We start from the raw sequence: 27157 nt of genomic DNA on the forward strand, positions 1-27157 counted from the left end.
TACTAAGGGAAACACACTTTCCTATCTAGCCCCTACAAAATGCTCCATCAGGAATAATAATAATAAAAAAAAGCTTTGGATGGAAAAAAAATATACTTGCCCAAGTAAATTTTATTTCATTTTATTTTTTAACATACAACAATGTCCACAGACTGTGTATCTAAGGCTGGCACTCTCAGAAACACTGGCACTGGAATAGCTCTCCTCCCATCATTATGAAATCACTGATTCTGAATTAGACTAAGGCCACTTGAAAAAAACAAAACAAAACAAACCCAAAGGAAACAAAATATGGGCAATGCTTTTAAAGAATCAAGATTTCTATGTGGAAGATATGTGAAAATATGAATATACATATACATATATTTCCATGGATACATGTAAGTACATAGAGAAATGCAGCAACAACCACACCTCTGTGGACACTGGGGATTGGTTCCCCCCAGGACTGAACTTTTCCAGAATGCTACAATTTCGTATTTGCATTCTCTCCATTATAAAGAAACTGCCAAAGTTAATAGCTTGAGCTGTGTTTTCATTTGCTGATACAAATTGTTATGCTAACAAAAGCAAACAGCTACTCAGAGGATTGTACCTCTGAACATGCAGCAAATGGCTTAACTTTGACAAAGGAAACTTTACAGGTCAAACATAAAAAAATGTTTCTTCTCCTCCCTTTCCTGTAATATCAACATTTTCTGCTCTTTTCACAGACATTGGGGAGATCGCCTACTTAAATGTTCTAAAATTTGAATGAAACCACTGAGTTGTCTTCATCCAGTTAAGTAAAAGATTACAAAAGTATGATTTTTCTAGAGTGCAAAGAGATGACCTTTCAAGTTGGAGTGCCCTGAAACTCCTCGCTAGAACATATGGGGAGGGATTTTTATTTAGCATTTGAAAAACCACTTTTCTTTTCCCTTCTAAAATCTTCACCTCAAATGAGTTATTGTCGATAGGGATCTGATGGGTTGGGGGACACAACGATGTCCTTTACTGTTGGCACTGGTAAGCGTCTGTCATTCACACGAAGGAGAGAAACCATGGTCCCAAAAAGGACGTGCAGACTGGGATTAGAGAGTTCATAGTGAATCATTATACACAGCGAAACCCAGAGGCCATGTAGATCCAAACCACTGAGAACATTTAAGTAAAGAGACAAATGTTTTCTCTGGGCAAATACAAAAATGCATGCTGTTTCTTGTCATGGCAGACAGGGAATTCTACAGGCAGGCGCAGATCCATACCATACTGTAAATTATGGCCTGCTATAAATGAAAAATGCTGATTTGTTCACTTTGTTATAATTTTCCAAGAGTAATATCCTGTAGGGAACAGCCAAGTTAATACAATGTTTCCACTCAAAAATTGGCAGCCTGAGCACAGCCAATGGGGTGTATTTAATGAGAGTTTGCCTGCTGATAAAATGTTATTGCAGAACATGCAGGCTAAGGAGAGCCTCTCATTTTTCATCCTGGCACGTAACCTTAGCCTAGCAAAACCTGGTAACTAGCAATAGGTCTCTGGATTTGTAATACACCATATATTTTTACTCTGTTTTAAACATGTTCTGTAATTTATAAGGTTTTTCAGCCATTAGAAGCATACAGACGCTGTTTCGTCTGGTTTCTTCTCAAAGGTAGCATTTTGGGAACTGCCGTGGGTGCGACTCGTAGCTGTTACTGTCACGCTTGGCTCTAACAAGCCACACAAGGCTCATCTCCTCCATCTGCACAGGAGTGTAACTCACGGAGCTAAGCACCTCTAACACAAGTATCTGCTCATCTTTCCTTAACCTGCTCATACTGACTAGCTTAATATTTTCTCCAAACTTCCTGTTTCTTGCATGGTGAGTGAATAATTTAAGGTGAATTGGGAAACTTACAGTAATGTACAAAACAAAAGCCAGGATTGAGCAACTGAACTGAAAAAATCTGAAGCGTCAAAAAGCCCCTGCTGCTCTGTTATGAGCATGGCAGGAAGGTAACAGATGTGTGCAGCCCTGAAACCATCCTACTCACCCCTTCCCCTACCCTATACCTACAGCGCTCAGCACTCCATTCACATCCATCAGCTTACATAAAGCTCACAAGCTGCTGGAGTCTGAGCCCCATGGAAAGGTGCAGTGAAAAAAACTTAATTTCATGCTGCACATGAGTGATCAGAATCATGCACAGATGAGGTTTCAACTTTTGCATCCTTCACCAGATTACGGTATCAGTGCGTGAACATGGAGAGCTCGAAGGAAGAAGCCAAGTACCACAAGAGCCTTTTGGGATGGGTACAGAAGGACATACACCAACAAATGTGACACACTTTCCCCAGGGAACTTGAGATCTGAACATGACATGAGTTGTAGGGAGTGACAGTTTTGACATAATTTCTAAACTCTCATTTTACTGGTTTATCATTTTTACTGGTTTACATTCAGTGTTATGCAGAGAAGGAAGAAACACTGACTTGAGAATGCAGGCCAAGTGCTTGCTAGAAGCTACTAAAAATATGTGAGTCTGTGTCAGTACGTGCATGTAACTCCACAGTTCCTTCCTCCACCCCCATACACAGTGCAGGGAATCTGCTAATGCTTAAATGTTGGGGAAGGTCAAGGATTTACTGTGAGAAAGCCAACAGTAATTTTGCAGCCTCTCTGGAATACTGCGAACAGCCAAACTGCACAGAGCTTAAGAAAAAGAAAAAAAAAGTTACCCTTTAATTTAGGACTTTAGAGCGACTGTATGTAAGCTTACATGGTCTTAGAACCAACCACTCGAGGATACAGACCCATTGTATGTTTCCATAAACAGCAGGGCAGCAAGTTATTCCTTCATAAGCTGAACTCCTGCTACATAGTATGACAACAAGCTTTCCAAAGGTAGAAGTAGGACTTGAGAAACCTCCTCGGTGACAGGCCTACCAAAACTCTAATAATCCTCCATGCCTTTCCTAAGGATTCCTCCAACTTTCTCTAGTGCTCCTCCAGAGGAAAAGGCATGTGGACACTTCATCAAAAGGCAGAAAGATCTCCTGAAGAGAGTCAGCATTGTGTTTGATCTGGAAAGCACAATTTCCCCATGCACCAAGAAGGATGAACAAAGAGATTTTGCAGGAGAGGATAGCTCTAGACAAGCACCTATTTGCCTCTGGTTATGCATACACAGCTTTGGGGAACTCCAAATGCTGCACCACTAAGAGTCCCAAAGAGAGGACTGACATACCTAAATGCATATTCAATTTCTTGGCTACAAGGTAGCATCTCGGAATGATGTTATCTGGCCCCCCAGGCTGGTCCCAGGAGAACTGCTCTCAGTCTTTGCTTTTGGGAGTATGTTCTTTTCCATGGAAGAGGGCAGCTAGTGGGATCCCTTGCACCCAGGAGCAGTGTCTGCGTGTTGCAACACCCTTGTTTGGCAGAGGAGGCTGTGGCATCTCTGCAGCTGTCCTGGGCAGCAGCCAGGAGCTCTTGCTGAAGGTGCTTCATCCTGTGTCCAAGTCTTTTATGAGTCCCAGACTTGTATAAGAGGACTGATGCCAGGTTCAGTATGTTCTTGGTTTTACCAGCTGCCTTTTTTAATTAAATAAATGTAATTCAAAATGGGATGAGAAACTATGAATATCAAGGTGCGAAAGCTTTACTTGCTTTTGTTCAGGTTCCTTGTTGTTTAGAGGATGTTCACCCAACAGCCCAAGGCCTTGGTAAGTGCCAGTGGGGGATGCAGACATTCCTCTGGTAGGAGCAGGAGACTAAAAGCATTAAAGACCCAATCCCATGTATAAAGGATGGAGCCACCCTCTCCTGTGTTAAACTGCTGTGAAGTGACATAAAATGTGAGAGTCCCTACACACTTCACTCAAAAGCCTCCAGCAATTTGTTCCATTACTAAACCTCAAACCAGTAACTTTTTCAATCAGTTGCATATTAGACCTCAGTGCACTACTTTTTCATTCATCTCAAATAATCAAAAACCAGGCACTTAGTGATTTTTGCTCTCTCTACCCTTAAGCCATATGACAAAAAGCCCACCACAGAAAAAGACAAGGGGGAACAGTTGGTATTAGAGCCTCTCTGCCTTCTCAGACTTCACCACGAGAAGACCTCCTCATGACTGTGTTTGCTAAAGAAAATATTCAATTCGAGGTAGGTCTCAGGCCTGAGGGACTTTTCTTTGCTTCATATGAATTTCTCATCCCACTGGCAACTTCTCTTCTTGCCATGATGATGGGGAAAGCAAGTTAATGAGTGTTCACCAAAGTTGAGAAGAAATCCTGAGGATGCTATGTGCGCCAATGAGACTTTGATGTCACATGGCCACATGCACTGTCCAAACAGCTTGATCTTAATCAGGATAGGAAAAGGAGCAGACAAACCATGCCAGCAGTTGAAATGTTTTATAAAAATAGTTGAGAAGAAAAAAAATACTAAGTTGCCTGCCTCCAACAGTACTGTCAATACAGACCAGAAAGCAAGCACTTTGTTTCAAAGGGGTCATTAAGCCTTTAACTATCCACTTAACATGAATGCCACTAGCAATACTGGTCCAGTCAATGTTTGTGCATGATTATGCTTCAAATTTGATGGGAAGCTGCTGCAGAGAGCAGGATCTGTGAAGATTTGTTTCTCTTTCTAATGGATTTAAATTGCCAATAAAATGTCCCCGGACTGAGAAGCAAAATGAAGCTTGAAGAACAAACATCTACTCTGCTATTCATTTAAAAAATGCTATGAAGATCAAGGGCATGTTTGCCTTGCCTGTCCAATGCACATAATTGAAAAAAAAAATTAAAACAAAGTAAAAATTGTGGAGAGGAAGTACATTTTTAATCAAATCACGTGATGGACAGTCCACTCCTCACCCCAAAGAACAAGCCCAAATCACCCAACTCCAAGCTGCATTTCCTTCCTTTGGAACTTCGTCCAGAGGTGCAGATTGGCCCTGCACACATTCAACCACCCAAAAACCTCCGATGTGGGTGATGGGCAAATAGCTGGGCAGAGGGATATGTCTATCTCGGCTTGGGAGAAAATAAAGCAAACACAACACACCCAAGATTGGCATTGGGTTGCTTGGCCAAGGAGAAGCCTCTACACACCCACTTCTTCAGGGCTTTATACCATCAGTTTGCAAATATCCTTGTAACACATAAGCTAAGTGCAAAAGTTGTTTGGCATCCTTTGCAGGCTTCTCAGATATTCCAGGGAAAGTTTCTGCTTACAAAACCGTTTTGTCTTTAGAAATCATGTAAGATCTGCAAACCCAATATTGTCCTGAGACTTTGCCATTGTATAAAAGGACCAAGTTGTCTTTTGATGGAAATAAGTTCTGAGCTCCTAAGCCTCTATGGGATCAAATGCTTTAAACAAAGAAAGCAAGAAAAGAGATGTAAATATCCCACCTGTTATCCTGGCATGTTGCAGAAAAAAGTGTCACTTAAAAAACCAACAACAACAAAACCTGAAATCACCTTCCCTAACACCCAAGAACCACTAAACTCCATGCAAGTGTCCCATAAATATCCTCTTTAAACATCTGCCCATATTTGAATTTAGACTGCAGGAAAACATCTAATTTGTATTCAGCAGAAGGATTGCTACTAATGCTAAAGAAGAACACGGTGTGGATTAATTCTCAAAATTAATGAAAGCAGAATATCCCAAAGCTTTGAACTAATAAATATGCAGTAAAGGGTTATGGCAGTTTGTAGACAACATGCAGTTCAAAGCTCAATAGATTTTCTTATTTTCTTGGGTTTTTTTTTTTCCTTTTTTGTTTTCTCTTATTCCACAACTTACAAACCCTTGACAGACTGCAAGAAAAAGCTACCGATGGATAGATTATGAGGACCCTAAGGAAGAAGTTATGCAATCCCTCACCTAGCCAAGTTTTAACATGGTGACTCATGCCTAACCCAAACACAACCTCCCAGTTTATCAAAGAGACTGCAACTGCTCCAGTCACCAAGCTGGGGCCAAAGAGCAAATGAGCAGCGGGGCCATGTGAGGATGTGAACGGTGCTGTGAACCACAGGGCATGCAGAGCCCTTCTTCCCTGGTATCCCCAGAGATGGGCTCCCATCAGGGCATCACCAGCCCAGCAGCAGCCCCTTTGCAGTGCCTGGCCCTAGGTGGTGCCCCCATGCCCGTTGTAAAGTCACAGGCAATTAACAACGGACACATTTCCCAAAACCATCAGATTTTGTAGTATATTTCCAAACATTCATGCAGAACCACTTTTAAAGATACCAGCATTTTGCATTTTGCTGTGGCTTCATCTGCCCTTTGTTTTATGGCCAAGTATGTGCCTGGACGAAAAAATACAATTTCTTTAGTCCATGCACTCTGTATCAAAGCATGTTGTTTCTTGATTATGTACAACTACTTGAGGCTGGGGGTGGGGCAAGGCTTAGAACATATTCAATCTATATCACAATGCAGATGGTTATAATACACAGAACCTGATTTTATAATCCTCCTTTGACTATTTCATGAGAAATTAATTATTCTGATCCCTATACAGTCTGTCCAACCCCCTGAAAGAGGACTAAAACCAAACCTTGTCCCTCACAAAAATACAGAGTCTGGTGAAGATGTGATATTTGAATTCAGGTAATTTTGCCTCTGCCTTGCTATATTTTTTCTTGGCCATACTTCTTCCATCACTTATTCTGAGACGCTAAACCAAAATCCCCTGCTTTATCTGCAACAGATTAATTATTATTTCCATGCAGAATTCTTTACTGCAGTTCCACAGTGGCCTGAAATAAATACCAAAAACATCAAAAAGTAATTGGAACAGTAGCTCATGGGACTTCTCTATAAAGGCTTCAATCCATGAAAGACAAAACGTTTTTTTTTTTCTTCTTTTTACCACAGGCCCTTTGCACTAGACAGCACAGGCCAGAAGGGAGCAAACCTGCAAGACTTGCATCCCTACTTTTGAGCACTGACTGCATTTCCCAGCTGTAGACCCAGGTCTATTTCAGTCCTAAGTAGAATACCTCAGTACTAAAGCAAGGCTTCGAAGGTTTCCCTGGGGGCAGAATGTGACCTTGTGTTTTCATACCACAATGGTGCAGATACTTACACTCTCCTTCCATACCTGTGCACATAAAAGGCAGTGTTAGCTTTAGATAACAGCTGCCCATGCAGGTGCCTGCTGCAGGGATAAATGCTTGCTACTTCCTCCCTAACAAATGGAACTATGCTATCAAACTAAAGACTTTCTTACACAACTTTCAGAAGCCTCTGGTGTTTATCCATAGCTAAAGCAAGGTCTCTCCTCTTAGCATACAGCATCACACGCTATCAGGAAACGCTGCAAGGGAACACATGCATTTTAACCAGGAAGCACCAAACACTATAAATAAATTTAGTGCAATGAAATATGGAGCCCATGAAATAATTTTCTAAGCCTTGGGCACCTTCCTCCCCCCTGACATCAGTCACTTGCTTCCACTTTGAGCATAGCTTATGACATATGGGGAAGACTTCAGGTATCAACTCCACATATCACATCATCCTTTCAGACAGGCCCTGAACTTCATGTACGATGTACAATGTCATTGCCTTTAATTTTGAATTTTAAAATGGACTTTCCCCTCAATGTCTCTATGAGCAGACGATCAAATGAATTCCCTGCCTGGTTAAACCACTACGAACAGCGAACTCAGTTCCTTTGCCACTGGGAACTCCTTTCAGATAAACAGTCATCAGACTTCTAAGCTTTTCTGTCTCTGCATCCCCACAAGCATTTTTAATATACATCTAAAGCAGCTTTTTAAAAATCTTGCTAGTGCTGGAAAGCATTCCTCACATAACATCAAGTTTATCACCAGAGGTGAGCGATTAATTAGAAGTCAGGGAGACAGAGGTTGCATTTTTAAAGGTATACGCACATTCTTGAGATAAATCACTGCCTGCTTTATTATGGCTGTACTGAGTTAAGTGCACTAAATGCAAACAAAAGGCTCTGAAAAAATTCTTTTTACTACAATGACTTTTTTTTTTTTTTTTTTTTTTTGAGGCAATTTATCATACATGTGAAATGTTCAAGCATCTTTGCTAAAAATCTATTCATTTAATACAGTCCTACAATACTCGTGGAAAATCTTTCATGCGCTGAAGCTCTCTGGTATATTAGTACCATAACTAAATTGAGTTATTGAAGAGTCTTCCTGGGACCACACCTCTTAGCTTTCCTTAGCCTTTGCGTAGCACTACAAAGACACCCCATGCAAAGTTTCCAGTCCTGGGGTACAAACACTGCCACTGCCTTTAGCTTAGTGAACTTCAAAGTGCTTTTGGCGTTTGTTCAAACAAAATGTACCAAGGCTGTAGGGTGGTTATCAAGTATAAACATGCTCTGCTGGCCCTGTACAAGTCACAGTAAAGTGGATTACACAAAAGGAGAATCAGCAGAAGCACTGGAGGTTACACCACAGTGAAGGTATAAAAAGTAGAAGTTCAGAAGTCATTCAAAAGTGATATTTAAGTGTTTGAGCCTCCCTGACTCGGTATAGGAGGGGAAAGGCCAGCTGCCTTCCAACCCAACAGTTTTCATGCAAGGCTTGTGAATTTTCACAGGCATTTTAACAGCACTCTGGCTTCACCAAGGCTTGGATTCAGCTTAGAACATCCAGCTGCAGCAGAAGAGGAGACAAAAAAAATCCCCAGAGCTGCCTGTCCTTAGGTGGATCATCTGGACCACCTTCAGAGCATACTGGGAACATGACAGGAACGCGGCAGGAACAGACACCACTGGCAGAGCTGCTTCCTCCAGCCCCACACTCAATTTATCTCACAACTAGCAATAGCTCACTGGTGAACACTAGCAAAAGAGACTGAAATTCAGGTTGTAAAGCATGGGAGCCATTTTTACACAGTTCTGGATTAGCATGCATGCAGATTTCTGTCCATATGGTGATTTCATAAAACTTTCAGGAACACTAGAAGTGCCATTCAGAAATTCCTGTCAAGGGGGAAAGGGACCAGTATACATGCATAGTATTTTTCTGGGGTTTATTTAAAGAATAAAAAACCTGCTTTTGTGATTTTGTTTTATGCAATCTGATAAAAATAGTAGCTGTGCAGAAAAAGTCAATGAGAGAACAGCAATCAATAATAATCTTGCAAACACAGTGCCACTAATAGTAATAATTAATTCCTCATAATTGCAAGTAAGCTTTTTCTAAGCCAGTAGTTTTATTAATACATAGATACTTAGCTCTTTCTACGAGTTGATAAGGGTTAGCAATACAAAGAAATGTAGTAAATTCATTAGCATAGAAGGTCTTCCTATAGTAGTGTCTGAAAAGGAAAACTCCCAAGTAAGACATTGACCTGACACTACTAAGTTTTCAATGATATAGGATAGTCTTACTGAGTCCAGATTAGCTTAAAAACTTTTTCTAGGTCTCTTGCCTTCCCTACAACAATTACATTTGTACAGAAACATTTATAATATAGCGCTCTAAGGTTTGATAGACAGCAAAACATCATTGTATGCAAACACCTCAACACCATTTCCTTGCCATCAGATACATGTGATGCAAAATGTAATACATACAAAATTCACACCCATAATCAAAACTTCTGATACTTCCAGTTACTCATGACTTCCATTTCAATCATCTTTAGCAGCTCATTGCTGAGAAATGCCAAGTATCTGCCCTCACCAGTCACGCCCTGCGAAAGTGTCGTCACTTGAGCCTCTCAAAACCAGCACTCCCTTAAACAATATAATTTGTCCCCTGTAAATCAAGGCTCCTGAACCTGTGCAAACTCTAGGCCTACACACAGCTCCACTGGTCTCAAATGGGCTGCACATAGACTTGCAACCAGGCATCTGACAAAGCAGCTTGCTGAATCAAGCTATCACTAATTATTTCCATTAACCATATTCCTCAGCTTTTGAAGAAACTGAAGTCCTCCTTTGACTTCAGCATTCAGCAAATGTCAAGTTCCTACTCTTGCTTAACTTACAGGAACTTTAAAAATCTGTCTAATGTACTTTTGTAAGTGCTACATAGACCAGAGCTGCTTCTTTACCAGGTGGTATAGCAGTTGCCGTGGTAACACCAATTTATTCCTCAAGGATATGGCAAGAGTACCAGAGGCCTCTATAAACCAAGAACTGAATATTACATATTATCTTAGGGTTACAGTAAAAGATTCATTTACTGAGAGACTGAGGAAAGGGGCTATATACACAACGACACACATGCTTCTTTATAAGAACTACAGTATAAAAGTTCTCGGTCCAACACATCCAGTGTGCGAATGAAATACCACTCAGCTCAATCGAGGTAATTTCATCAAGTTTAGAGACTTTTTGCTGAACTAGCAGATGACTGCTTTGACTGGCAGACATCAATGCTGAAGCCACACTGCTTTACATGACCTAAAGAATTCACTCATCTTAATCCCATCCAGCAACGTGTCTATGAAACAAAGTAGAAGGACAATTGCCAGAATGCAGACTTACTGGACTTATTTTTAAGCATACCCAGTAAAAAGACTTGTTTCAGGTTACAACTTTGACACCACAGTACCTTGTGATGTGATTCTAATATATAATACCTTCTGTTTCAGTATAATTACTTTTTGGCATAATCTTCATGTAACACAGGGTGGTATTCTGTATCAGTTTTTCCCTTTAAACTAGATGAGAAAAAATTTCTTAGGCAAATAAAGTAATAAAAAAAAAAAAACAAAAAAACCTGATCCTGCAGTCCTGGCACGCAAAATCTCTATAGACTTCAAAGCATTATTATGCCTAAGGTTTGCTGGATTGAGCCTCAATAGATGATGTATGTCCCTGCTGCACAGTTACTGTAATTGAGAAGCAAAAGTTCCAGATTTTCCTCTTTCTCCTCCAGCTCTTCATAATTTTAACTTTTCCATAAACTCCTCTGCATGTAGCTGCAGCACTTCTCTCCAAAGCTGTACGCTCTAGATTTGGGAAGTCAAACAATTTGAGACCCTCCTGGAGTTCCACTTCACCACCCACTAACAAATACACCAAGAAGGCAGACATGGAGCAAACAATTTTATCACATCTACTGGGCTAGTCAGGAGCATTCGTTGAAGAGTTTTATTTTTCTGGGGCAAAGCACTCCTGAACCTGCATAGATGGAGATTGGAAAATACATTCCTACTCGGTATGCTACTATCTCTACTACCAGCCCTGGAAGAAAACGAAGCAAATTAACATGGGCAGGTTGTAATTCTAGGACAGACTCTGTCTATTTAGCAATAGGTACATTCCTGTTCCATTCCTCCCTAGAGTATAAAAATGAAACTCCACCTATAGGCAGGTAAGGCAGTTCCTCCTTCATATCCCATTATGCAGAGGTGGAAAGTCCCTGTTCAGCTCTTTATCATTCCTCACATTATCAGTCCCACTGGCATTAGATACACTGAATATAACCAACAGTATCAGAGCCAGAGCATTTCACTGCTTGACTAAACTAATGAATACAGAGTATTTTCCTGCTCTCTTCACTGTGTTATGAGTGCAGTCTATCAGCTACATTGTTTAATGCACTGTTAAATACTCCATGCTTTTTGTTTTCTTGCAAGAGAACTTTCTTCTCTTCCTACTTTGGATTCTAGCCCGTTTTGCATCACACTGTGGCTCATAATTTGTTATTTAACCAACCATGTGGAAAGAATGAAGTGGGGGAGGGAGGAAAAGAAAGGTAGAAAGCTATTGAAAACAATTTGAGAGGGACCAAAAATTGACAAAGCTTGTAAGTTATGGACAAAATTTAAGTGTTTCTGCATTTTTTAAAAACGGCATATCAATGGCTTTGAAAATAACTACACTTTTTAAAGGTTCACACTCTAGTAACTGCCATACTTACAAAAAACCCACAGAGAAAACTAACAACAGAGCAGAACTATAGGAAACTGCAAGTGGTTTTTTCTATTTTCATACAAAACCTGCAATGATTTTTCCCCTTTTTGCTGACTTAGCAAGCACTCAACAGAGGTAATGACAAGGCACCTATACTCCACAAACAAGATAGGCTTTGGGTGAAAACCTACAACAGCCCAACCCAGGTGAGACACTTCTTGGCAGTTACAGCAATTGTGGATCTGACCCAATAATTTTCAGATGACAGTACTTTTTTATTATTATTATTTGAGTTATTACACCTTCAGAGCCCTACTCTTATTTTATATAACTACATACACAGAATTGATGGCAGTAATTTATTCCAGGAGGTGAAGATGTTCACTGGCAATCTAACAATGGAGAGAATTATTACTGACAATTTTACAAAAGCTTTTATCAAAGTTTATGGGCCATTAAGCCCAACAGTGTGATTACCAGTACGATATCATCACTCTCAATAGAACAGTGTTGGCCCAGAACAATCCATTTTCTAACCCCATCTACAACTTGTCTGTTTACTCAGAAGTCATGTGTTTGCTACTTGTTTAATGATCTGAGTCTTTAAAAGTCCATAGGCAGGATACAATCAGTACCATCCAAAACCAGGGGAAAATAGCCCAAGTCCCTTTCAAATGCCCATAACCAATTCAAATTTTCTCTTCATATGACCCTAAAACACAGTTATTAGCTGAGCAGGTAAGCGTACATGTACTACATTCCATGGAACATGGAGGCAATTCTGGAAACTGGTAATAAAAAAGGGAATGTTTCTTTCAGGAATCTTGAAGAATTCAGTTCTTAACCTGCATTTGACATTGGCACCTACAGGTGCCCTATGCAATCAGGAATTAATTTGGATCATAGTAACTAATGACCAGACAGAAAAGGTGCTAATTAGCTATTTTTACTCTTACTTCACTGAATAGCATGTGCTCATGGATGCAAACCAGTCTGCTGCTGTTCAAATCAAGACAACAACCCTCATTTAGAAAAAGAGTCTGTTCTTCCTTTTTTTTTGCGCTTGACAAATCTTTTAAGTGTCAGGGAGAATAATCCACACATACAGATGGCAGCATCTTACACACTGATGAACTTCCACAGTGCTGGATTAGTTCATCTACCGTAGACAACTGCGATAAAGTGATGCTGCCTAGGGGATCTGCCTCATTAAGAAGGGAAAGAGAAAGCAAGAGCAGCTCAAAAATAATAAAATCATTAACAAGAGAACCTTGAAGAGCTTATTAGGTAGGAAACAGACTGAAAATACCATTGCTCAACACTTAATTACTTTTTGAAGACCAGGTGGAAAATCAGACAGTTTTTCAATTATAATCCTTTCAAATGCCAAACAGAAAGAAAAATGCCACACTGGTCCAGTAATTGCTCCTATATCCTAACACACATGTTTTAAGAAATTATCAGGTCCTACCTGATAATTGAGAATGCTGAAGTTTTAACTTTACCTCCTACTAGAGATATTCTCATTGCAAGTTGTCAAACTAGGAATTATAAATGGAAGGTAACACAATTTTCCTTTTACACCAAATTAAGACTGCTGCAATTCAACTATTTTTCCTTCTTTGATGACGGGTAGAAGCCAAGCACATAACACAAATATGACCTACATGTTTCCCTTTCTGGATCTGCAGATCCTGCTCCCACTCCCAAAGACTAAACTTCTGCCATTAATTCTGGGGAAATGATAATGGCATCAATATCTACTTAGATGCTATAACCATGACAATAAAGGCAAAGAGCAGAGTTCGTACCACCTTGCAAGCCTCATGCACTTTATTCACACTCTGCTGCATAAAGATTCTATTCTGATGTTGGCTTTTCTCTGCTCCACAAGTCAAACTTCAAACCAAAGGCTGTGTTCTGTCCCCAACACGTATGAGTACACAAGGACAACTGAGACAGGTTTTCATTAGAAAGCCAAACACTAAATGGTCCATTTGTATGGATGATCAATGCCCTGTCAGCTACAGCCTCACAGTGAGTGATCAGATACCAGCCAGAATTCAGACATTGAACATGAGAAGGGAAATACGCTCTTCCTGGCCATAATACATTTTCTGTTCACATTACTGCAGGTGTCCATTGGGAACACAGGGAGAAGAGATGGGGCTGTTACAAAGTTTTCTGACAGCTTGTTTTTCAGGGAGTGAGTTCCTTCAGGCTAACTCTGAAAATAAAGTCATGCTGCCACCACTGCCCAACTCCAAGCAAACACCAAGTCCCCCAGCCTATGCATTGCTCTGTGGTGCAAACCCAGCATTCATGTGGAGACCCAACACCTTAAATTATGGTCTAGCTCTGACAAAACATCTTCCAGAGTCAAGGTGTTTCCAACTAACACTTCAGTTTCCAAAAAATGTAGTTTGTTTTGTTCTGGTTTCATAGATTTTTCACTTGGGGTTTTCTGCTTGTTTTTAAGAGAGGTGGGAGGGAGTTAGGAGGGAAAGTATGGACTTGGTACAAAACTAGTCTCAAGAGCAGCAAAACAAATTGAATTCTGTTTAACACGTGAGAATGTCAGGTTTCTATTCGTGAAAAATAGGCTGCAATAGAAATGGAGAAGAAAAAATGCTCCACACATGCAACAACTTTCTACTAAGGGCACTTTCTCCTCAGCAGTTCCCAACGACTTCATGCCAGCCAATGATGGGCTCTCACTCAGGAACTTGACATCTCCTCCCACAACTTTAAGTAGGAGTAAGTTTCCTTGTCTTAATGTGACCAGAAAATTATCTCTGTATCTTCAAATTTAACACAGGAGAAGCAAGCTTGTCAAACCTCAGTCATTTCTTGTTCTTACCACAGCTTTACCCTCCCAGTGATTAAAGGGCATGTAGAGGAATTTCTTTTTTTTTTCAGCTTCCAAAGTCATTGTTTGTGCAAAGTTCACCACCAATGCCTTCAGGTAGGAGAACTGATAACTTCCACTTGCAGAAGAAATGGTAATCACATATGCAAAATGTTATCTTTATCTGGCACTGAAGATCTGGTATCTTCATCATTTTGAAAGGCCCTTTTCTCAAAGAGCTACCCCTAGTGTCTTATGTATTTTTATGTTATATTAAGTGAAAAAGTTGGAAAGAAACACAACAGTAAATTTTTCTCCTGAATAAAGAGATGATTGGTCACTAGGTACCCAATCTTGTCTATTCTTCATATTCCCAGAGTGCACCATTAGACAGAGCTCTTATTCACTTTGATAGTTCAGGGTTTATTTACTTACATTCATCAGTATTGCTTTGGACATGGTATAACCAGTTATGACAAAGTAGTACAGTGACCATATTTATTTTAAATACTACTTTCACAACATCAAAACCACATGGGATTTTTCGATTGCATAATACCGCTACTTAAAATTAAGACAAGCTACAAAATAAGAAGATTAAGCAACAGAGGCCAAGATGACCTTTTCTTCCCTGTCTTTTACACCAAATTACGATGCTCTCATCACAAGTCCAAACCCTGCAGCAGAAGTTGGAGGTGAGCCATGAAGCACATCCCATTGGAAGCACCAGGAACAGTGCATAAGCCATGAACACATCAGAGAAGAAGAGTTTTCTGCATCTCTGCTGTGGTAAATCCACTGAAAGACATGAAGGCACGCTAAGACTGAAGCAGAGTAAATGTTTGGGAAGCACTTGCTTGAGAATTCCCCACAACAGTTAAAGAAAACAGGTGCACTTGACAAGGTGACTCCTTTTCCCTGCTAAGTACCTGCTTGAGGAAAATCATTAAGAAAACTTAAAGTGTTGAAGAAACAGCACAGTGCCTTCTTTACTAACAAATGTGTATCTTATTTTACTGTAAGTTTTGGTTAAGTGGCTTGTGTTGAAATGCCACCTATCATTCCAAGTGTAACGCAACTTAATCATATACATTGGAAACCACTTAATAAATAACATGAAATATGCAGCATGCCATCCTAATTGCAGAGGTTGTCTCATTTACTAGAAGTCCTTTATTTATTCAAATTTATTTATTCAAATGACTACGTGATTCAATATGAATCATGGGAACTGGTTACTGATTTGTGCAAACAGCCTCTTACTTCTTTGCTAAAGGCATTGTTGAAATAACTGACCCAACTGCTAAAACAAGATTCTTCCTTGAACCCTGCCACCTTCCTTAGTCCTACCTCCCAAGTGAACTTCAGAAAACACAGCTGTTCCACAAAAGCATTTTAAAAAACAGGTTTAAAAAAAGACGTGATTAACTACATGCAATGAAAAAAAAATTGTTATTTCCAATATCAGAGATTTGCTTAGCAATAAGGAACTGCCATAATTGCACTTTGCAGAATTTAAGTATGCAGCTCAGGAAGAAACTACCTCATATGTGAATCAAGTCAGTTTTCAGAAGTGCACATACATCTTCCACATCTTTTATGGGGTGTGTGAATACATACACCCAGACAGATGCAACTTTAGTCTTTTTCATTTGTTTTGTTTGGGTTTATTAAGTTAGACATTGCAAATACAAAAACTTCCATTACAACTCCTCTGCAGCTACACAGAATGCATAATTTAGGAAACCTCTTTACACCTGCTTACACCCAACCTTGACTTGCAGCTACTGTCTCATGCCACTGTTATTTCAAGAAGTGATGGGGCTTCCCCAGGGGTGATGGAGCAAGGGGCCAGACATGTGGAGCCCCACCACAGGCAAGGAATGAGCACACTTTGGTTGCAAGAAGCCGAGCCAGATGCATGGCACCACAGGTCACCTCATCCTAGGCTGTGGCCAGCCTCCATCAAGGGACATCTACCCAGGGAAAGACATGTAAAAGAGCCTTCAGAAAAGAGGGGAAACAATGCTCTGTGGAGACATTGTCTCGACAGTAGCAAATAAACCATGGGCAACATGTTGGTTACCTACAACTCTAGGCAGTGTCTGTCACTGGCTTGGGCATAGGGCCAGAGGCCAAAATCCCAGCAGGTGACTTCACTGGTGTCCAGCTCTGTTGTCTTAGGCAAGCACGCAAAGCCTCCATGGCTCAAATCCTGTAGCTCCCAATATGTAAAAAATACTTTTCCCTATCTAGAAGGGCTGTGTGAGCTCACAGTGCCCCAGTGCCAAGAGCTGCTGATTTCCAGGGCTTTTCTGGTTATCCTCATATTTACTGCTGAATCTGGTGATGGGAAGGCAGGGATTATGCCACTGCATTTTGATTACCAAATGAACACAAACCCTGTTCCCACAAAACCTGATAATTTTCTTCTTGTAAAAGCCAGAGCTAAACTACTACTATCCTGTCATCAAGGCAGCTGGCTTATATCCTCCCTCCTTCCATATCTTCCCCTGAAAACATCCTGACTGACATGGACCCTGCTGCCTTGCCCAACCCCAATGGACCCTTCACCCCAGGAAGAACCATCTACCTCAGCAAAGCACATGGGGCAAAATCACCTTCCCTAGTCCTTTCTTTTTTCTTTTTTTTTTTTTCCCCTTTTTCCTTTCTTTTTATTTTTATTTTTTTTTTAATTCTTTTTAAGGTCTTTTTTCTGTTTGTTTGTTTGGGATGGAGGGAGCTGGAAAACCCATTGCTTTTCCCGGGTGCTGGAGGGTACACCCGGGGAGGCTACCTGCCCTTCAAGCAGCACCTTTGCAACAAAAAGAACCACAGAGCGGTAAGCGCCAGGCGGAGAAGCAGCCTTTTAACCCACACGGCAGTGCCGCCGGCCCTTGGGGCATTGCTACTGATCGGCAGCTTTCATCTCACCTGCCCAAAGCCCCAGCCCGCCTGCTTGGGCACCTCTAGCAAGGAGCTGCGAGCCTCCAGCTCCTCATCTGGCCTGTGCCGAGGAGGTCTGGTGAAGGCACCAAACATATGGAGGGCTGAGAGGCAATAGATACCATGCTCTTTAAAATTATTTATTTCTGTTTATTTATTAATAGATCACATTCTCTATAACTCATTATTTTCATGTTATTAATTTCACTAATATTATTTTCCTTCTAATTTGATGAAAACGTAAAAGCGGTCACAAACATTTCAGACTGCATTTATCTCACAATTACACATTTAAAGCAGTGCTTTTCACATGTATATGAATGACAACTTACACCACCCCCAAAACCTGAAGTTTTTCAGAAAGGGAAGAAGGGAGTTGAAGTAAATTCATTAATACAAGCCAAACTCAGCAAACACACCTTGGTTAAAAAAAAAAAAAAAAAAAAAAAAAGAGTAAAAAAAATGAGTGGGAGGGAGTTGTAAGAAAATTAAGTAGTGTTCTGATACTTTCAAAATAAACCTGCAAATTTTCATTTCAAACAGCATTTCATTTTCCTTCTAACCCAACTTAAAAAGGAAAGAAATGGTCTCAGGTCAAACATAATTTCCAGATCCTTGTAAAACAGTTTTTTTGTTTGTTTTGTTTGGGGTTTTGGGGTTTGGTTTTTTTTTTTTTGGTTGGTTGGTTGGTTAGGTTTTTTGGTTTTTGTTTGCTTGTTTGCTTTGTTTTTTTGTTTTTTTTTTTTTTTTCCCCTGGGTGTTTTGTTGTTGTGTTTTTTCCTTCACTTCACTAGAACCACACTGACACATTTGTGTCAGTTTGACTGGAACTTACTCTTTTTTTAAAGGTTTTTCTTGTTTTTTCCTTCTTCTCGGCGGAAACAAACAAAACCCACCCATGGTTTGATACTCTCTAACAGTAAGACATGCATGCAAACACGTAGATGTTTACTTTCATGTACACAGATGTGCTGGGGCAGGAGAAGGCATGCTTGGCAGGAGGAAGAACCTTGCATCTCTGCCTTGCATGGATCTGTCAACAGCCAAAACACACTTTGCACTGAAACTTCAAAATGAAGTTCACACGCCTTTATGGGCTACATAAACCCAGCACTGCTCTCTCCTGGCAATGCCTTCTGTTCTTAAAAAAAATTTAAAAATTTTTAAAGTGCAGTGTGATTGTAAGCATACTAATTCTTAGCTCAGTGGCCAACCCACTGCCTCATCTGTTCACTTCGGTCATCAGGAAGTTCTCCTGTTCAAACACACGTTCTCACAAGTGGGTTTCTCATGCTTCTTCCCTGTGAGCAACCCTCAGTAACATTATTTAGCACAGAGAGCACAAGATGCATACCTACACATTCTCCCCATGAGATGAGCTCCAAGGGCATGTTGTAGCTCTTAATAAGTAGCCATCTTGCTTCAGCAGGAGTAGACGTTTGTTTTGACACAGATTATCTGTACAGGAGTACATCTTTTCTCTCCACAATTCCTTTAGGAATTACTTCTGCCACCCATATTATGCCAAATGTTCTGTAACTACTGCTGCCCATATTAATGCCAAATGTTCTGTAACTATTTCTGAAGGAAAAAAAATACACGTTATGACTCAATACTGTTAGGTCAGCAGAATTTAGCCCTGAAAAAAGCATTATGGTGCCGTTTGCTGCAGTTGGAAGATGAGAAATAACGCATCAAAACTAGAATGGGCAGGAACACTACTAGATCTCACACTGCACCTACTAATAAATCAATCCTGGAAGTAAAGGGGCACGGGAGGAGGTCAAACCTATATACATTTAACAGGGTCAGCATGTACTGTACCAAGCTGAAAAACAACTGTCAGAGTCCACACAAACATCAAGTGGCAGACTCCAGCACTGCATACCATTAACTTCTGGAAAAAAAAAAAATCACCTGAACACTTTCTACCCCCACATACACAATGCTGATAAATCCATAGTGCTGGCTCCCCATGTCCAGGCACTACATGAGCCAACAGGTACCCATCCGTTCTCAGGAATGGAGGATATCTGATGAGTCACATTCCAAACAGCTTTTGTCCCACCCTTGTCACCTTGACTTGGGGACAGGAACATCCGGCATTGCACCAGCACCATTCAAAGGGTGCATCCCAAAGGCGAGGGCCCATCTGCAAATCCCTCCTCCTTATTCCCACTCTGATGCTGTACACTTGATCTCCTGCTCAGTCATCGTCCTCAACACAGGGGCTGGATTAGGACACAGAGAGACAAATTCTGCAGTAACTTCTCCAGCTGCATTTACAGCAAGATCTGTTGCTCAAGCTACCCTTGAGGCAAAAGCAAGGCAGGTGACTATCACCATCACAGCAATAACTGCTGTTTGAGTATTCATCAGAGGTTACACACCTTCTACAGCTGTTACAGAGCAAATTTGGGAAGCAAAAAGCAAATTAAAGCTCCGCTGCCTTTCCTAATAACTTTACCTTTTTGGTAGAACTAGTAAAATCCTAGCTGGATTGAATGCAATTCCTGTGCCAGCTGAGCCCCAGCTGAAAACTGCATTTTTCCCCAGTAGGTGCACAAGAAGTGCAGTAAAGCAGAATGGGGTCTTGAGGAATTTTAATCACAAATAGAAGAAGCCTAATGCAATGCACATATTTCCAAAATAGCAATTACTCTAGCTAAGCAGTAATCTTTCTACAGAATAAGACCTCACCTCTATTGTGAAAAGTCTGAATTAAAACAGATTGTCAGCCAGGTCACCCCAGCAAGTACTCCTAGTGTAGTTGAGCCAGAGGACACTTTTGTCGGTACAGGCAGTCCTGGCTCCCCTAGTTAAAATTCTCCAAGTTGAAGCATTTCTCTGACCGTAAAACCATGTGTGAATTGCACAAGCACTTCTGCAACACAGATCCAAATCTAACGTGAGATTTGACAAAAGTCCTTGTAACTGTAAACACCAGTACTGATAACATGCTGATAACTAATTTTGAATCTATATTAGTTCTTTCTGGGAAACTCCACTCATCTACACAAGGTGACTGTATCATCATGCACACACGATACCAAAACTTGGACTAATCCAGGAGTTTGTGGCAGTATCAACAGATTCTATACAAAACCTGTCCATGAAGGCACCAGCATCCTCCCTGAAATGAAGTAAACCTTTTCACCAGCCTCCTTTCTGAAGGCCTATTAAGCAAAGGCAGATTGTGCACAAGGAAGATAAGGACACCTTCTGAAGGAACTGGTTTGGCTAGTCAGCTATCTTGCTACTAAAGCCAGCATATCCCAGTGATTTCAGCGATACATGGATACCCAAATGCAAAAGTCAGCCCTGAGGACCATAATGGCACTATGCGACACTCCCTCAAAGTCTCTCTCTATAAATTAACAAATAAATTACAACGGACTACCCTGATTGTAAAGTCTCCAGGGCACTGATCTTGATTTCTTATTTATCTGCAAATCTCTTCATATACTCTTGATGCAAGAAAAAACACATTTGTATTTACTACTATCACTTGTGTGTGTGTGTTGTGAGCAAACTGCACACAGACTTTGCTGAAAGGCCCATCTCTTTTGTGGCATTTCACACATTGTCACTGTGTTTTGCAGGTTGCCTGAATTAGGCAGATGACTGCTAGCATTTTACCTTCTCTTTTCTGCTTATAAAAAATTACCCTTAACAATAGAAGGATTTGGGTTTTGTTCTTAAGCATTCACACATTTAGGCACTGGAGTAAGAGCAGCTCTATAGTCAAGACTACTTATTTAACCATATTATTCCACCAAATTGGACTGTATCTAAATTTTCATATATCTTACATATATATCTGCTTTCACTGCCAAGGCTGCACAGATTTATTTTAGTTTCCAGATTCAAACAAAAACAAACTAAATTTAACAAGAACTAAATTCAGTTATTTACCAAGGAGATAAAAAAAAAAAGATGGGTGCACAGACAAGACCTTAGGTAATAAACAAATACATACACACACATTCGCTCTTGTCTCCACACAGAAAACTCCACTTTGCATCACAGAATCACAGTGATAATACAAATACAGGAATGACAGAACAGCATACTAGCAGCCCTGGTACTGTAACAGGAGCATGAGACATCCTTTCACCTAGGACCTGGCACCAGGCAGGCAGAGGACACTGCTAACCCCTCAGCCTGGCCACAGATGCACAGTCAGCTGCCTGCTCCTGGGGGGCCACCACATTCACTCCCATGACAGCCCTCACCAGCAGGCACATTTCACAGGGATCCCCGTGGGATCTCTCAGGGAACACAGTGGCTGGGATACATTGGAGGGCATCACAAAAGGCACTGGATGCCTGCAGACAACCACATCAAGCCCTACACAATCCACAAAGACCAGTGAATTGTAGACATCTGCTGCAAGGAAGTATGGAATTAGATACAGCTCAGAACCTACAAAACAATGCAAAGGGCAGCAATACACAATAACATGTATCCCATGTGTTAACAGTGCACAGAATATGAGATGAAGCTTTTTCATTTCACATGAAAATTAATACTTCAATATCCTTAAGGAACCTAATTTTCCTTTGTTTTTCAGAAAGTTGTGTAAGACATCAATTTCACAAGGCTATCACAGACAACTTCTTCAGCCACCAAGCTGCCCAGCATGCTTCTATGCATACTCCCATCCCACAGCGGCTGCAGCTACAGATCAAAACTACAGATATAAAACCAAAATATAGCAACAAAAAGCAGTTCACTTAACTGTAGTGCTGTCACTAAGCAGTGACAGACGAAACTGGACATGGGTCAAAAATGCAAATGGCATGCAGGCTGTCACAGGTATTTATCTAGGGTACCACTGAACAGGCTACCCAGGGTACATTAATGAAAAGCACTGTTGTTAATCTGGATCAACATCAGAGCAGGTAGGATAGAGGCAGGTATCAATCCCTATAAGAATACTTCACTTTCCAGCAATGCCATTTGGTTCTGGAATATGCACAATCAGGGGTGGGTTTTTTTGTATTTTAATTACTCCAGTACTATAACTAAACCAGTTTTTTCATATCCATATTCAAATAACTTATTAAAATTTGGGGAAAAGACATGTTGTATTTAAACTTCCATTCAAACATTATGTTGTTCAGAATTTCTAAGTTGATTTTTTACATTCTTCTAACAAAACCAACATTTGCTGAGGTACTTTCTTTCCTCTTTTGAGACATCTCCTTTTGCTAATTCAACAAATCAGGTTGAAATCCTAAAAAGTGTGATTTCATATGCAATTTAAAGTTCTAAAATTCACAGAATTTGTTCTTAAAACTCAGGAGTGCTGCATATATTTTTTATGGCAAGTTACTTCCAGAATTATTCTGGATCCTGATGCTTAGTCCTTTCATTTGGCCAGCAAGGTAGGTCCTCAACATACAGTAAAGCTCTTGGCTTCATACCACTATCTCTCAATTCTCAAATGCTGCTTTGTTTTGTACCCCTGACTTATTTTCTTGCTTATCTTCAAGTGTGGGGAGAAACTACTAAAGACCAATTAATCAATTAATGCTTCTGGAAAAGGAATTCTTCTACCTTCACCTCTGCCACTGAGCCTCCAGCTCTCCTCACAGGAACACTTACTTGCTGACAGAACATACAGAAAACAATCTTCCTTGGGTTTATAACTTAGCTCTTGATTACTTATTAATCTTCAAATAACTAGCAACTACCTAAATTTTAGACAGAGAATTCAAGACTACAGACAAGGTATTTCTCCTCATGCTTTATGTATACTACAAGGCATGTGCACCTGAGACTACATTTTAAAACAACTTTTCACACAAGCACAGCAGATTCTCTTTTGCTTTTTTGCTTCTAATAATTTTCGAAGGGTGAGGAAAGGAAATAAAAAGTAAAAATAAAAACCAGGAAAGAAAAACTGCCCATGTTACATCAACAACAGGTATGAACTTGATTTTGGGATCAAGAGAATCTCTCCACTTTTTGAAGGTTGTGCAACTAGTTCTTTTGGATAGGGTGTTTCTCCCTTTCAGGACGGTTTTACTGGCCACAGTCACGAAACACTAAGTTGCTTTAAGCCATGCATCAGCCCTTTTAAAAACTATTAATCCTCTTCTCCCGCTTTTTCTTTAACAAGAAATAGAAAAAGTAAAAGAAAGAAAAACAAAACCAAAAAACAACAACAAAAAAAAACAACCGAAAACCAAACCATCCAAATCTGCATTTTTTCCTGCCTGGCAGATTTCCAAGATAAAGAGGACTGCACTCTGCCTGGAACAGCAGCCAGGGCCTGTTCTCCAAACTCACAAAAGGGAACACCACACACAGGGGAAAAGCGACGGATCTGACAAGCCGGAAACGTTTTCTCACCCTCTAAACTAATTTCTAAAAAAAAACAACGAACCAACCAATCAACCAACCAACCAAACAAACAAAAAAACCCACAAAAAACCCGAAAAGCACAAAAAACCCCACCAAAATACCCAAACCACCCACCCTACCAGACCCCCCGATCCAGAGGCGCCCGCTTCCCGCCGTTCCCACGCACCGCCCGTTCCAGGTGGTCACTGACAGGGGTGACAGCGCCGGCACGGTCGGGACGACAGCTCCTTCATGCCGGGTCAGGTGGGGATAAATCGTTCCTCTTTTTAAGAGCTGGGGAACCAGACCCCACATGTAGCTTCCCCTCTTTACTCTCCCTAACTCCTCTCCTCCTTCCCAGGCGTATACACACATATATATATATATTTATTAATAATAATTTCTTTAACAGGACAAGCGGAGAAGCCCAACTCAGGGCAGCAGGCAGAGTTCCGCGAGCGGCGCTTAGCACTGGGGTGCTCCACGTCTTTTCCCCGCCGCCTCCCCGGGGTACCGGCAGCAGCTGTACAGGGAGGTCGCCGCCCGGCAGAGAAGCGCTATCCGGGCAGTGACTGGGAGACGCGGGGAGGAGGGAAAGAAGTGAAGAAAGAAGAAAAAAAACCCAAACAAACCATAACAACACGAAAGGAGAGAAGCACAACCGATGAGATGTGCCAAGGCTTATTCCCTTATTCCCTCCACCCCCACTAAAGAAAATAAGCCTAGAATCAGGAAGTCAGAGCTGCGTGATCGCTGCTATCGTTTTGGTTATAACCCCCCTGCCCTTCTTTCTCCTCTTTTTCTGGTTTGTTGATTTTATTTTTTTTTTTAAGGAAAGAAGTAGTTGGGACTTTCCCTCCGCCGCTCCCATAGGACGTCGCGGCGCGCCACCGCCCGCAGCCCGGCTCCCGCGGTCCCACAGGACACAGCCCGCAAGGCGGTGGCGGGATCCCCGCACGTCCCCCCGCCTCGCTCCTGCCTACCTTTCTTTTCCTCCACGGCAGAGCAGAGACCGACTTGCCCCAGGAGCAGCACCAGGATAGCGGCTCCGCGAGGTCCAGCGGCGGCGAGGGGGCTGCGGCCGCCCATGCTGCGGGACCGCCGCTCCCCTGGAGGGACGAAGGTGTTGGACGGGACGCACGCGCGGAGATTTGCGCCGAGTTGCTCTCCTGCTTTGCGCTTCTTGGCCGCGATCAACTTCTCTCCGCCGCTGTGCCCCGCGCAGCTCCGCGCAGCATGCTGGAGGGAGGCCGTCGAGAGCTGCGCGCACACGTGCGTGCCCCGCTGCGGGCGGGCTGAGGAGCTGCTGCCTTCCTCTTCCTCCTTCTGCTCCTCCTGCTGCTGGCGGCGGCGGGTGCGCAGGGGCTTGAGGAGCGGCTGAAGCCGGCTGCGGGACGGGACGCGCCCGGCTGCGCTCTCCTCCCAGACGCGGAGCGCAGGGGCTCCCTCTGGGGACGCCGAGGAGGAGGAGGAGGATAGGGCGGGAGCAAGAAAGAGAGGGGAGGAGAAACCGGAGACTCCTTCCCCGCCCCAGGTGGTGAAGGGGCGGACTCTTCACCTGTCCTGGGATGTAGAGTGAGAGGAGGACTGAGTGGGGAGCAGGCAGGTTATCTGCCTCTTCTTCGGAAGGATGGAAGGCGATGCTTCGCTTCCCAGAGGCTTCTGCCCAGCAGCTGCCAAAGGCATGAAAATGGCTTAGCGCCGTTGCTCGCAAAAAAGCCGGCGTGGCCTTGGCACAACCTCCGCCCCTCCGTGTCCCGTCCCGTGGGGGGGCCAGGCCCCCGGCGAGCCAGAGGCTGTGCGGAATTCCGGTTTACCCCGGGGTGTTTTGCAGCAGAAACCTGTCTCGTCCCGTTCCCCGGGGACTTCCCAGTCCCCGTGGAGGGGAATGCGGGCATGAAAGGGCTGAGGCGTTTCATCGGGGAGCTGCAACAGCGAAGCCGCTCCGAATGCATTCCTCAGGGGCTCACCTCTAGGGGTCTTTCCCTTATTTCTCCTCCCCCGAAATCAGCGGAGCCCACCTGGCTTCTCTTCGAGCAGTCCTGTTCTCTTTCTAGCCATTTGATCCCAAATGCTTGCAAGGCCAGGTGTGTGTGTGAAATAAAGCCGCACTGTTTCTACCAGTGTGTTTCTACCAGGATAACAGGGCCCATATCGGTGCATACGGTTTCTGTTCCCCTGCACCGGGAATGAGAGAGTGTTCCTTGCCCTGCACAGTAGGTTATTTAATAAACACACAGTAGTACAAATGTTGTTGAGGTGCTCCAGAGACATCCACAGACATAAAGCAAAGGAGTCCATGCATAGTGCTCCCCCCAACATCTTCACTGCTGTCACACCCAATAGGCAAAACCAAGGTATTCTGTATTCAGTAAAATATGATTATGGTTACCACCTCTTTTCTTGAAACAAACTGCTTCTCTGGAAAGTGGGAGGAAGCACCATCTTATCACTCAAACACATTAGTAGGACATAGAAGTGTCTTGTCTTGGCTGGGATCTTTCCTAGTAAATCATGATTCAACATTCAAACTTGTTAAATGCTGGTGGTAACTTCTTCAAAAAGCTCATGGGAAGACTTGGACCACATAGTCAATAGGATACTGTTATGATTAATTGGGAACTCCAGAATCAAAGTCCATAATGACATGAGTCTTGGGAGATTATGTACTAAATGCTTGTGTCTTATCTCAGGGTGCTGGGACACAATAGATTGCAAAACAACCACTGACTGTATCTTGACTTTCCTCCGTGATGCATGCTCGTCAGAGAGATACATTACTTTTCCCTTAGCAGTCAGCTTCCTCTGTACCATCTTTTTCTGATAGTTTTACGAGGTACTACTAGTGAAAGAAAAACACTACCCCATTTAATTATCCAAGCACAAAGCCAACGACTGACCATGTGCCTTTAACCATGTATCATCCCACGATTACCAGTAATCATTTATTAAGATTTATTGGGTTACAAGTCAGCTTTTGTATGCTGTAGCTGACATTCTGGTTCGATTGTATTTTGTAAATAACGTGAAAGATGTAATTTGAAGTAAACTCAAACATTAGTAACATCTGAGGAAGTCTACTAGTATGATTGGTTTTATGGATGTAAACAAGCCACAAAACAAAATATTGTACTGGTCTTACAGTATGATATTTATGCAA

General features: G+C 41.9%; 1 protein-coding gene across 2 annotated transcripts in view; it reads right to left on the reverse strand.

Moving 5' to 3' along the window:
- EGFR (epidermal growth factor receptor) overlaps window positions 1-25458 on the reverse strand; it is a 155216-nt gene extending 129758 nt beyond the window's left edge. The window contains exon 1 of one of the 2 annotated variants that reach the window (XM_071736205.1): window positions 24981-25458. In XM_071736205.1, the coding sequence (XP_071592306.1) occupies window positions 24981-25086 (106 nt within the window). In that variant the 5' untranslated portion in view covers window positions 25087-25458. The remainder of the gene's footprint in view (window positions 1-24980) is intronic. The other variant, XM_071736204.1, reaches the window with a different exon arrangement.
- Between the last annotated feature and the right edge of the window lie 1699 nt (window positions 25459-27157).

This window comes from Heliangelus exortis, chromosome 2, assembly GCF_036169615.1.
Source record: "Heliangelus exortis chromosome 2, bHelExo1.hap1, whole genome shotgun sequence".
NCBI lineage: Eukaryota > Metazoa > Chordata > Aves > Apodiformes > Trochilidae > Heliangelus > Heliangelus exortis.